A 12857-nucleotide genomic window follows, 5' to 3' on the forward strand; every position below is an offset into this window, starting at 1 on the left:
CCTTAACTTGTGGATTGCGCAATTGCCTTTTTTTATCCCACCCCGTGGTGTGCAAAAAAAAAAAAATTGCTTTTGTTTATTTTAAACTTGAAGATAAACATCCAGGGCATCATCTGGTAAAAGAAAAAAAATCTCTCTCTCTCTCCATCTTTGCGTAGCGCTATGTGTAAGTTTGTGTTGGGGAGAAGTGAAAAATGAAAAAAAAAAGTTTTTGTTTATTATAAACTTGAAGGTAAACATCCACAGCATCATCTTGTGAAAAAAGAAAAATCTTTCTCTCTCCGTATTTGCGTAGCGCCATGCATAAGTTTGCATTGGGGTGGAGTACCGGTAGTTAGCAATAATGCACGGCCACTGGAAGGTTAGCACAGCTTGAGCTGTGGCTCGCAATCCATGGATTAATGATGGAAGGAAGCGTTTGGAAACTTCCTGCATGGTACTGTTGTTTTGCAGATGATACAGTATTATTAAGTGAAAACGAGGGGTAACTTCAAGACTTGGTAAATGAGTTTTGGAGAGTGTGTAAGAAACTGAATCTTAAGGTGAATGTAGGGAAGAGTAATGCTATGGTCCTCAAGAGAAATGAAGCCATTGAATGTACAGTGAGGTTGGATGATGAGGAAATCGATAATGTGTTCATTTAAGTGCTTGGGTAGTATGATGTGTAAGGATGGAAGTTTGGAGGATGAAGTACTTGAAAGTGTACAACAAGGAAGAAAGGTTGCTGGTCCTTCGAAAGCAGTGATAAGAAATAGCAAAGTGAGCATGGAAGTAAAAAAATCGCTGCATGATAGTATTGTGATACCAACTCTATTGTATGGAAGTGAAGCTTGGACCCTGTTGGAAGGACAGAAGTAAAGTGTGAGAGCAGTGGAAATGAATTACTTGAAAAGAGCATGTGGAGTTACGTGGAGAGACAGACTGACAAATGAGGAAGTGAAGGAGTGTTGTGGTGAGGATGAAAATGTGATAGAAAACGTTGGCTTGGACCTTGTTGGAAGGACACAAGTCAAGAGTGAGAGCAGTGGAAATGAGCTATTTGAGAGAAGCATGTGGAGTTACATTGAGAGACTGACTGACAAATGAGGAAGTGAAGGAGCATTGTGGTGTGGATGTGGATGTAATAGAAAGCTTTAGGAGAAATGCACTGAGGTGATTTGACCATTCGGAGAGGATGGAGAGTGAGAGACAAACAAGAAGAGTGTTGTGAGTGACGTGGAGGGAGGGGGAGGCCAGGAATTTGATGGAGGGATGGAGTGGAGAGGTATATGGGAGAAGGGGGTATGAGATGGGGGGAGGACAGTGAAATGGCGGGGGACAGGGCAACATGGAGGCAGTTTGTTTATGACCACCCCTTACGGGATTAAGGCGTCTGGCAGCAGGTAGATAGATAGTAGACCCCATTTTACCCATCATTCAGGTGAGCATTTCAAACTTTACTAGATTTTGAAATGGCAGAATAAAAAAAAAAAAAAATGAAATGAATAGCAGTGAGCCATTTTTGGCATTAATCTACCTTGGCCCAATTTTACAAAACCTGGAGGTGAGAAATTCAAGCCTAACCAGAACTAGTTAAAACTCTATATTAGTCCCCGGCCTCAGGATTAATGCTGGCATCGTTATTTTGAAAATGTTCCTGAAAAACAGTGACTGGAAAGGGAAAGCACATGTTATAAGGGCAGGTGGACTCTTGAGATCTAATTGGGACTGTCATTGACAGCTCTGCCATTGACTGGCTGTAGTAAATGATGTGCCAGAGTCCAGCCCACTGATTGGTTACATTTGAAGATGCAATGTAGATGTATCACTGTCAACACAAGAAACAGAGTCAACCCACAGCAAGCAAGAAGTGTGATGGAGGACACTAACACTGAATCTGTGTTAGTTGCAAGTGGTTTATCTCTATCTATCTATCTATAGCCCGACGCCCTAATCCCGCAAAGGGTGGCCGCAGACAAAACGCCTCCAGGTCACTCTGTCACCCACCATTTGACTCCCCTCCCCCCAACTCACCCCCCCCTCCCTCATATACCTCTCAACTCCATCCCTCCACCTCATCCTCGGTCTACCCCTCCCTTTCCCTCCCTCCACCTCACCTACATACACCCTCTTAGTCAGTCTTTCATTCTCCATCCTCTCCACATGTCCAAACCACCTCAGTGTATTTCTCCTAATCTTTTCAACCACATCCACATCTACCCCACAACGTTCCTTCACTTCTTCATTCGTCAACCTGTCCCTCCACGTCACTCCACATGCTCCTCTCAAGTAACTCATTTCCACTGCTCTCACTCTTGACTTGTTCCCTTCTTGCAAGGTCCACGCCTCGCTTCCATACGTCAGGGTAGGGATCACAATACCATCATGCAGTGACTTCTTAACTTCCATACTCACCTCCCTATTTCTCATCACTGCTTTCAGTGTACCAACAACCTTCCTTCCCTGCTGTACCCTTTCATTTACTTCATCCCCCAAAGTTCCATCCTTACTCATCACACTACCCAAGTACTTGAATGCACTCACATTCTCCATATCCTCACCATCCAACCTCACTGCACACTCTGTGACTTCATTCCTCTCAAACACCATAACTTTACTTTTGTTTACATTAACTTTCAGCTTCCTCCTCCTACACACTGTCCCAAATTCATTCACCAAACCTTGCAACTCCCATTCATCTTCACTCAACAATACTGTATCATCAGCAAACAGCAACACCGGAAGCTTCCAAATCTCACCCTCATTCATTAGGGCCACCCCCACATCCACTGCCCTACCTTGAACCTCCTTTACAACCCCATCCATATATATATTAAACAGCCATGGAGACATTACACACCCCTGTTTCAGTCCCACATTGAGATCAAAGAACTCACTCAGCTCACCATCCACTCGCACCGTAGCCCTAGCTCCCTCATACATACTCTTCACAGCACTCAATAATTTCCCCTCCACTCCATATATTCTTAATACCTTCCACTTATAGTTAATTTCTGATGGATGTATCATAGAAGAAAAGATGTTTTTACAGGTGAGAGCTAGCTATAGAACATCCCCAAAGAGCTGGATCAAGTATGGACTGAAAGAATAATACCAGAGAATGCCCTTTTGGAAAAGTCATACTTGTAAATGAGGTACTTGTGACAGAGATAAATATTGGGTTAGAATGAACAGCATAAAGCAAACAAACAAACAAACATAGGCATCATGTTCAGAGCTGCAGCTGTCATCAGGGAGCTAAGCCTCTTCATATTTCCCTGCACCTTACTGTGGGAAGGACCCTGGTTTGACCCTGGTAAGGTGCTGTCTGCCATAAGAGGGTGCCAGCTGAGTCTTTGCACAGTGTATATGCATTACTGTACCTGTAGGATTGCCTCTTTGCTTTCCTGTGGTCAGTGGGTTTGCTTGGTTAAACAGAGGGGTTAAGCAGCAACAGTAACAACAAGAACAGTATTAGTTGTATGAAAAGAGTCATGACATTTTTCAACACATCCCTGATATATGCTAAGGACTTACTGTATAGGGTTGTTGCCTCACAGCATGTAGAGAGGATTGCGTTGTTTGCACTGACTTCATCAACATTCAAATACGATATCCTGAATGTGTGGCCATACTGGAGGAATACTAAAGTAAACCTTGAAGTTTAAGTACATGGAGTATCAACTAAACTTTTATTTCTATATCACAAATTACTAAGACATTAAAAAGTCAATCCAGAGCTGTGGAAATGTACAAGGATAGTCTGCAACAAGAAGAGAAAGAGTGGTATGCAGCTAAAAAAATACAGTCAGTGAAAATCCATATAGGATAGTTCAGTGACTGTAATGTGCTACCTAGGATATCTTACCTAGACATTGTATATTAACTGGTTTTCACACCAAACCCAGACTCTGCTGGAGAGTGGTCAGTGTACCATCATGCTCTCCAACAGATAGCTAACATGAGAATACTGTAGGATAGAAGAAAAATTAACTTTTTATATACCTAACACAAAAGTGAGCATACCCAGTCGTGATAGCCTGTTATCCAGGTTTTTCTTTTTGATATTGGTTCTGCAGAGCAAGCCACAGACATCTCTTTTCTTCCCTCTCCATTATGTTGAAATGTCTTCTTCAACCTGTTTAATCCTAATTGTTTCTCTTGATCCAGTCTAATAAGACATTCATGAACATGGCAGTAAATGCACCTTATTTAGATTATAACTACACTCAGAGAATGTAAGAGACTTGCCAGGACACTTGCTTCATGTGCTCTCTAAATCTCCCATTATGGCTGACTTCCACTTAGATGATATCATGTGAAAACTATATAGTTTGCCCTTGTTTATGGTTGTTTTATGATTACATTGCTTATGGTTTAACACTTTTTTTCTTTTTACCAGAAGTTAATTGTGACATATGTAAAGTTGTTTAGATGATGTATGTATGTATGTATGTTTTAAAGTAAAAAATAAATGTTTCTTTTTAGTCAGGACTGGAGCTGGTTTCACTTGAACTGGCATTTTGCTTCCATGCATCCTGAGTGTGGACTGAGTGCACATACACCTTGTAGTGTGAATTATGCCATAATCTTTGCATCATTGTGTACATATCCATCTTTTATTATTTTCCAGACTGTATGTGTGAGTGTGAAGGGTCCACTCCCTGTGAGTGTGATCAGATATGGCAGGTACAGTCAATGCCACAACATCTGGGTCTGGTAGTGACTCTGAGGAATATGAATCAGCTCTAGGTAAGTTCATTTGTGTGTGTGTGTGTGTGTGTGTGTGTGTTTACCTATTTGTAGTATACAGGAATTGAGCTAAGCTCATGTTGTCATGCCTCCATATCTACTTTTGTCCAGTCTAGTTTTAAATACATGGATGCTTTTTGCTTTCACCACCTCCTGGTCAAAGTTGTTCCAAATACCGGACGGTACTTAAACTTCTGTTTGAACCTATTAAGATCATAAGGCATCTCCTCTTCCAAAATTTAAATTTGTGACCTCTTGTTCATTCATCGTCCAGTACAAATGGTGTGTGTGTGTGTGTGTGTGTGTGTGTGTGTGTGTGTGTGTGTGTGTGTGTGTGTGTGTGTGTGTGTCTGTTCTTACCTAATTGTTGTTCTTACCTAATTGTATCTTTACAGGAATGAGTCAAGTTCATTCTGTCCCATGTTTTGAACCATTTTTATCATAAAAGTCTTGAAGTTTATGAATAGTTTTGGCACACACTGTTTCATTCGGTAGTGCATTCCATTGATCAATTGCCGTATTTGGGAAACTGAATTTTCTTACATCTATATCACCTCTCTTTTTTGTACATTTTTTTGCAGTGTCCCCTTGATGTTGCTTCCCCATAGGTTATATACTCATTTACGTCTTTGTGTGTGTGTGTGTGTGTTTCTTACTTAATTTTTTACAGCATTGAATCAAGCCCATAAATTCATAAATTCCCATCTTCTACTACTACTGTATTAGAGTTTTATTGTGCACATAATGCCAGTAATTTTGAGTAATTTTAGCACACACAGCTTCATCTGGTAGCTGATTCTAGTTGTCAGTTGTTCTCTCTGATTACTGTACTTTTTTCATTCATTCATTGCCAGACGCCATGTATCCCAAACGGGGTGGCCAAGGGCTTAGAGTTAATTGTTTTACAGGGAGGGGCACTAATCCTCCACCAACCCCACTTGACACGTAGGGAGAATTACTGTACTTATTACATATTTATCACCTTCTAGTTTGTGGTCTTTCTGTCCATGTCCTCTTAACTTGTCCATTTGCAAGTACTGTACAGTATCATATTGCCACTCTTGCAGTTTCTTCCCTTCCTGTTAAACACTTGTATACCAATATCATGTGGAGAGGTTGGAGAGCGAGAAACTAATGAGGAGAATGTAGTATAGTGAGGTGGAGGGGGGTGAGAGGGAGGGGGAGGCCAAGGATGAGATGGAGGCATGGAGTGGAGAGGAGTGTGAGCTGGGGTGAGAACAGTGAAATGGCAGGGGACGGGGTGATATGGAGGCTATTTATTTGTGGCCACCCCTTGCAGGATTGGGGTGTCTGGCAATAGATGAAAGGTACAATATATTGTCCTCACAGCTTGCTTACATCCCTCAAGCAAGATGCTCATCTTGTAACTGCTCTTCGCAATTTACCAGTTTTGTACAGTCAGGCTTCAGTGTACATCAGTTAGTATGCAGTAAATTGATGGGACTAAGACCTAAAAGTTGTACCCAGTTTTGCAAAAACAGTGGCAAAATTCACTTATATGTTAATTTTGGGCTGCATACAGAAAGGAAAGGGGATCTGTGCTTTTTTTTTTTTTTTTTTTAAGATGGCCTTTTAGAGTCCCTAGGGAGGTGATGAAATGGGCAGTGAGAAAGCTTGGGATCGAGGAGTGGCTGGTTAGAATGGTTATGGCTGTGTATGTGGGTGCTTGCACCCAGATGAGAGTGAATGGAGATTTGAGTGATGAGTATTCCTTGAATGTTAGCTTGCATCATGGATCAGTCTTGAGCCTCATATTGTTTATTGTGGTGCTTGAGGGTCTGTTATGTGACTTCAGAAATAGACTCCCATGGGAGATGTTGTATACTGATGACCTGGTATTGATTGCATAGAATGAAAAGGAGGCAGAGGAATGATTTAGGAAGTGAAAAGATGGTATGAGGCACAAGGACTTGAGCGTAAACGCAGAGGAAACAAAAAAGGTGATACCTAATGCTGGTGGCAGTACTGTCAGAGCGGATGGAGAGTAGCCATGTGTGGTTTGCCATAAGTTTGTGGGAAGTAATTTAATCTTGTGCGGTATTTGTGATAACGGGGTGCATAAGGGATGTGGTGATATTAGAGGTGGACTGCAGGATAATGCTGATTTTGTGTGTGCGGTGTGTCGGGAGGGCATGTGAAAATTGTCATACGTGAAAGGATTGATCTCGTTGGTGAGTCTCTAGTGTTACTTTGGTGACCTGTTATGTGCTGGAGTTGGGGCTGGAGCTAGCTATGTGGTTAGAGTGAGGAGTGGTTGGAGGAAGTTCAGGGAACTGTTGCCTGTCCTGACATTGAGAGGGCTCTCCCTCCATGCCAAGGGATCTTGTATGCAGCCTTGCATTAGGAGTGCAATGCTGTATGGTAGTGAGACCTGGACAGTAAAGGAAGAGGATATTCGTAGGCTCAAACATACAGAAATAACAGTGATTAGGTGGATGCATAGGGCATCCTTGAATGCGAGGCCTGGGAGGGTTAGGTTTACAATTGAAGTGGTGAGAGGAAGGATGGGATTAAAGTGGATTGGTGTTGTGATGAGGAGGGGTAGGTTGAGATGGTTTGGGCATATGGAGAGGATGGAGGATGGCAATTGGGTATGGAACGTGAGAATTGTGAACGTCAGTGGGTAGGGTTGTGAGAGACAGACCAAAAAAAGACCTGGGACAAGGTCATTGACTGTGACCTCAGGGATAAGGGATTGAATAGGGAGGCTGCCAGAGATCGAGCAGCATGGAGAGCCACCATTAGTGTAGTGCCACACATTTTTTTTTTTTTTAATTAATTTATTTTTTTTTTTATGCGAGGAAGAAGGAACCAAAGGCCATGAGCCCGCAGTAACAGTTCCCTCCAAGAGAAAAACAAAATACAATATAGAGCCAAATTCAAGATCCAATCATTTTGAGATGCCTGGACACACTGCGTTTGAAAGACTGGAGATCATAGGCAGCAGGAAATACAGACAGAGGGAGACAGTTCCAGAGCTGACCTGTTGCATAAATGAAAGACTGGGAGTAACGGTTAACTCTTGCATTAGAGAGTTGGACAGAAAAAGGATGAGAGTTTGCTGCCAGACGGGTGCTACGCGCCCGTCGTAGAGGTGGAGGAATGCAAGCAGACAGTTCAGAGGAGCAGTGATCATTAAAGTAGCGATAGAAAAGAGATAAAGATGCAACAGTGCGGCGAAGAGACAGAGGTTGAAGGGAGTCAGTAAGAGGAGGAGAGTTAATGAGACGAAAAGCCTTTGACTCCACCCTATTGAGAAGAGCTGTATGTGGGGAGCCTCCCCACACATGAGAGTTGTACTCCACACAGGGGCGGATAAAACCCCTGTATAGAGTCAACAATTGTGCAGGGGTAAAGAAAGAGCGGAGTCGGCTTAGCACACCCAATCTCTTGGAAGCAGATTTTACAAGAGATGTAATATGATCTTTCCAAGATAAGTCCCGAGTAAATGAAACCCCAAGCATGTTCAAGGATGATGCAGGATTAAGCTGAATATTATTAAACATTAGTGGGTATACCTGTGGAAGATTTTGTCGGGTTGATAGGTGTAAGAACTGAGTCTTAGATGCATTAAAGACAACCATATTATTTTTACCCCAGTCAGAGATACGAGCCAAATCAGACATTAGGTGTGCCACAGCCTCATCCCTTGCTTGTTGAAGTAACTGTTGAGATGGGCGTTGCGGGAACCGAATGGAAAGGTGAAGGGTGGAGTCGTCAGCGTATGAGTGGATAGGGTTAGATGTACAGCTTAGAAGATCATTGATGAATAAAAGGAAGAGAGTTGGTGATAGGACAGAGCCCTGAGGAACACCACTGTTGATAGATCTAGGAGAAGAACGATGGCCGTCTACAACAGCGGCTATAGAACGACCAGAAAGGAAGCTAGCGATGAAGGCACAGATAGAAGGATAGAAACCGTAGGAGGGCAGTTTGGAAATCAAAGATTTATGCCAGACTCGATCGAAAGCTTTTGAGATGTCAAGTGCAATGGCAAAGCTTTCGCCAAAGTCCCGAAAGGAGGATGACCAGGAGTCTGAAAGGTAGGTGAGAAGATCGCCAGTGGAGCGTCCCTGACGGAACCCATACTGACGATCGGAAAGAAGGTTGTGATAGGAAAGATGCCTTAAAATTTTTCTATTAAGAATTGACTCGAAAACTTTTGAAATACAGGACGTTAAAGCAATTGGACGATAGTTGGAGGGTTGAGAGTGGTCACCCTTCTTTGGGACTGGCTGAATGAGAGCAAACTTCCAGCAAGAAGGAAAGGTACAAGTTGACAGACAAAGGCGAAAGAGTTTGCCTAGGCAGGGTGTAAGCACAGAAGCACAGTTCTTGAGGACAACAGGAGGGACCCCATCAGGCCCATATTTGATATTCATGTATGTGTTTAGTAGTACTGTAATTTTAAGTTAGATAGGGTGTAACCTGAATATTAGTTTATAAGTTCCTACTCTAAGTAGTAATTCATATATTAATGATTAATGTAGGGTTAACTATTTTTACATGTATGTATCTCTGTATCTATGCAATGGGTGATGTAATTGTGGATGTTGAGCTATGGGAATTCCCCATCTGGCCGAGTAATGAAAGACATATGCGCGCAGCTTATCCCCTTCCTTTGTGCGTCGTTGCCGGGCGCCGAGTTTAAACCTTAAACAGAATGATGATGAATATACAATTCTTTCCGTAACCTAGTTGTGAAATGTTTGCTAATGAAGCTGCTAGACGCCAAATATGTAAGATTAGCAGTCCAAAAGGCCTAAATAATGTCAATTGTGAGGATTTAAAGTTCCGTTTATCTTGGCCGTCACTAGATGGCATGAGCTGCTCTCAGATTCAAATTGAGATAGTGATAGAATCAGTATCTAAATTAAGTAAGGAGTAAATCCCAAATTATCCCCAATTCAATCAAAAGTCCTGGCATCATGGGTGCACTGCTAAATAAATTGTAAAGAGAATTGAAACCCACCATATTTCAAAAACACCATCTCATTTGATTTAGCAGTGGCGTTGCTAGCGCCCGACGAGTTCACTCGAGCCCCAGGCGTCGTATCTAATGGACGTTCGTTCAGGTGAGCCGTCCACATTTCTTCTTCCTCCCCCTCTTTTTCTTTGTTTAATCCTTACTTGTTATGGACTATATGAAGTAATATTGTTGAGAGTTTAACGTAGTGAGACTCGAGCCCCAGGCGTCGTATCTAATGGTCGTTCGTTCAGTCCCCAGACACCGGCGACGTCAAAGTGTGCACGAGGCCTTTTCGTGGTATTGCCCGTAGACTCTTACATACACACTCACACTACCCATTAATTATTTACAAACCGAAAATAGTTGATATGGTATTATTGATCCTATCAAGTGAACTTCTTTTTTTGTAGATAAGGAATAGAAATTTAAAAGTGATGTGATCTTGTAACGGAAAGGTGAAATTCAAATTCATTAACCGTTCTTTTTCTTTAATATTAATATGTTAGAAAAAAATCAGGAGCGTGGAAGGGAACTTAGTGGTTGTGAGCAATAATGTGATAGTTGAGTTGTACCTCGAGGCTAAACAAGCCCGAGTGATTGGGTATTCTTGGTGATTATATTTCTTTTTTTTAAATTATTCCTCGAGACTAGACAAGCCCGAGAGATTATGTATTTCTAGTGACTATATAGCATTGTTGATTATGAACTGTAAATAATACTGACTTGGTGTGGGATTCTAGAAAATTACATGAGGAGAATATATTATATGGGTGAAAGATGAACACAAATAATCATTCTTATTGGTTCGAGGCTATGCCAGCCCGAACAGACAATTCATGCCCGTAAAAATGTCCCTGTCTTGAGGCTGTTGTTGAGCCCAAGAGTAACGGCCAAAAAGAAAGTAAAGTACAACAACTCCACACCTCACGTGTACCAAATTGTTTTCGTCTGGTAATAATGATAGAGGAATGATCACCCAAAAACCTTGGTAACATATACAATCTTCGCTCATAATAAAAAGGGTCATGTAATTAAAAATGTTTTGTGGAAATTAACAGAATTATTAAAGTAGAGTAAAGTATATATCATTTTCTTTTCTTTATTAGTATACCTAATCAAGGAAATTATGTCCTCAAGCCAAATTCACTCCCCTTCCAATTCAAGATTCCTTCGCTGAGGGAACGACGACCACCCGTGGTACTGACTAAATCTAAACTCGGCCAAAAAACTACAAACGCTACCACAATTCTTTCTTTTAAATATTTACCATCTACTATACTAAGTCGAGTACCACTTGTATTATCCATGGATGAGTTGATCAGTATCAGCAACAGGTAAGAATATAAATATCACTATCATTACACTGGTGAATACCGGTGGGATAAAATTCTTATCATCACATTAGGTGATCAAGGCCGACACATGCAAGCATGTTGGAGCCTGTATAAATAACACAAAACAAAATCAAGTAAGTCCATTTAAATGTGGCTGACAAGTTTGGCAAAGTTTCTACAGTACCAAATGGTATCTAAATTTGAGATTCTACTATATAACAATTTATACCCACCAAATACATACATACTGCTTTTGTAAGGATACAGTAATGAAGAGACATGTACCATAGAGAGATCTGAGATGGGCTTGAGGTAAGGGGTTCTGAGGCTAGGGGGTGAAGAGATAGTGGTCTCCACCACATAGGATTAACTCCTTGTGTAGGGCCTCATCTTTGAATCCTTCAAAACCATGAGACACTGCAGATGCTGCACCATTATGGTCAGTAGAAAGCAGCTCAGGTGAGTGATAACAATGTTTTTTAGCTGAAAAATATGCGAGTAATGGTATGAATACGGATTTTTCATATTGGAGTGATAATGAAAAGTGCTATAACGAAGTATGTGATAACTAAGGGATTCCTGTACAGTGCGGTATACTAATGAAAAAATACATCAGGGGGAAGGGAAAGCAAATCTTTAACCCTCATCGAGGCTTGCAGGAGCCAGACACATGCAGAGTGGTCAGCTGATTGGCATTGCACAGCACTGCCAAGGCTACTGGTCTTTATTTGCATCCCTGCATATATATGTGGTAATTTTAGCATATTTGTTTGTTATATCACCTTGCATGGGCCAAGGTGACTCCACCCTTCATACCAACATTTATTTCTTCATGGGCCTCCCCTCTGCCATAGACATTCCTTCAGATGGTTGAACACCTGCACAACAAGATTCTTCAGCCCCTGTTTGTCCATTTTCTTCCACACCTTCTTCACTACCTTTGTCAGGTGTTCCACCATTACAATATTCATCCACCATATCTCTCTCATGAGTGCTCAGCAGTTTTCACTAGTATTTAAATCTGGAAAATTCTTTGGCTATTTTTCAAAGTGGTTTACCTGGCAATTTTTCAGCCACTGTGTGATGTCCTTAGCAGTGTGACAAGGGTCACTATTCTGCATAAGATAATTCATCTTGCACTTCTTGAAAAAATTTGCAGGTTAATTACAAAGTAGCATAGAGTAACTGTCTTAGGTCATAGCTTCGTTCATTAGTAGTATCACTATGTCACCAACATCATGGTAGGAGACGCATCTCCTACCATAATTTTATTTAGGAATTTTTCAGTGGTCCTAAAATACTTAGAGTCCAAGGATTATTTCTTTTGTCCTGATAAATGTTTCCTCCGTGGTTGCCAGTTATGTTAAAGGTCAATTCAGTCCACAACACGGACTGTCAACAAGCTTCTTCCCATGCACGATATTTCTGGCAAAAAGTAATTTTGTTGATTATCTGCAAACAAGTGAGAGGAGTTTTAGGGCAAATGTAGCAGCTACAGTCTTTAAGTCATCATGTTATACTCGCTTTATTATTCACCAGGCTATTTTCCATAACTTTTCTTGCCAAAAAATATATAAGTACAGTATTACTGTAGTATGGTGAGGAAGCACCTTTTTGATCGGACAAGTTTTTTCCATCCATCCATCATCCAATCCTACATTGCCCCATGAGGAGCGTAGGAGCCCGGGGCTAGGCAGTTGGTCTTGACATTTAAGATGAGAGTGACCAGCCTTACTCATCCGTGAGTGGCATTACGTGAGCAGTAAACCCCAACCACCCCTTGGATATAAACCTTCACCGGC

The 12857-nt window shown here is 41.5% G+C and overlaps 1 protein-coding gene across 1 annotated transcript in view; it reads left to right on the forward strand.

Annotated features, from left to right (window-relative positions):
• Positions 1–4612: 4612 nt before the first annotated feature.
• The window catches only part of LOC145396874 (battenin-like), an 83442-nt gene continuing 75197 nt past the window's right edge, over positions 4613–12857 (forward strand). The window contains exon 1 of the mRNA XM_080270161.1: positions 4613–4731. Coding sequence (XP_080126287.1) covers positions 4662–4731 — 70 coding nt within the window. The 5' untranslated portion in view covers positions 4613–4661. The remainder of the gene's footprint in view (positions 4732–12857) is intronic.

The sequence above is a fragment of the Coenobita brevimanus genome, chromosome 39 (assembly GCF_032717465.1).
Source record: "Coenobita brevimanus isolate Jiangsu-jjx chromosome 39, ASM3271746v2, whole genome shotgun sequence".
In the NCBI taxonomy this organism is placed as follows: Eukaryota; Metazoa; Arthropoda; class Malacostraca; order Decapoda; family Coenobitidae; genus Coenobita; species Coenobita brevimanus.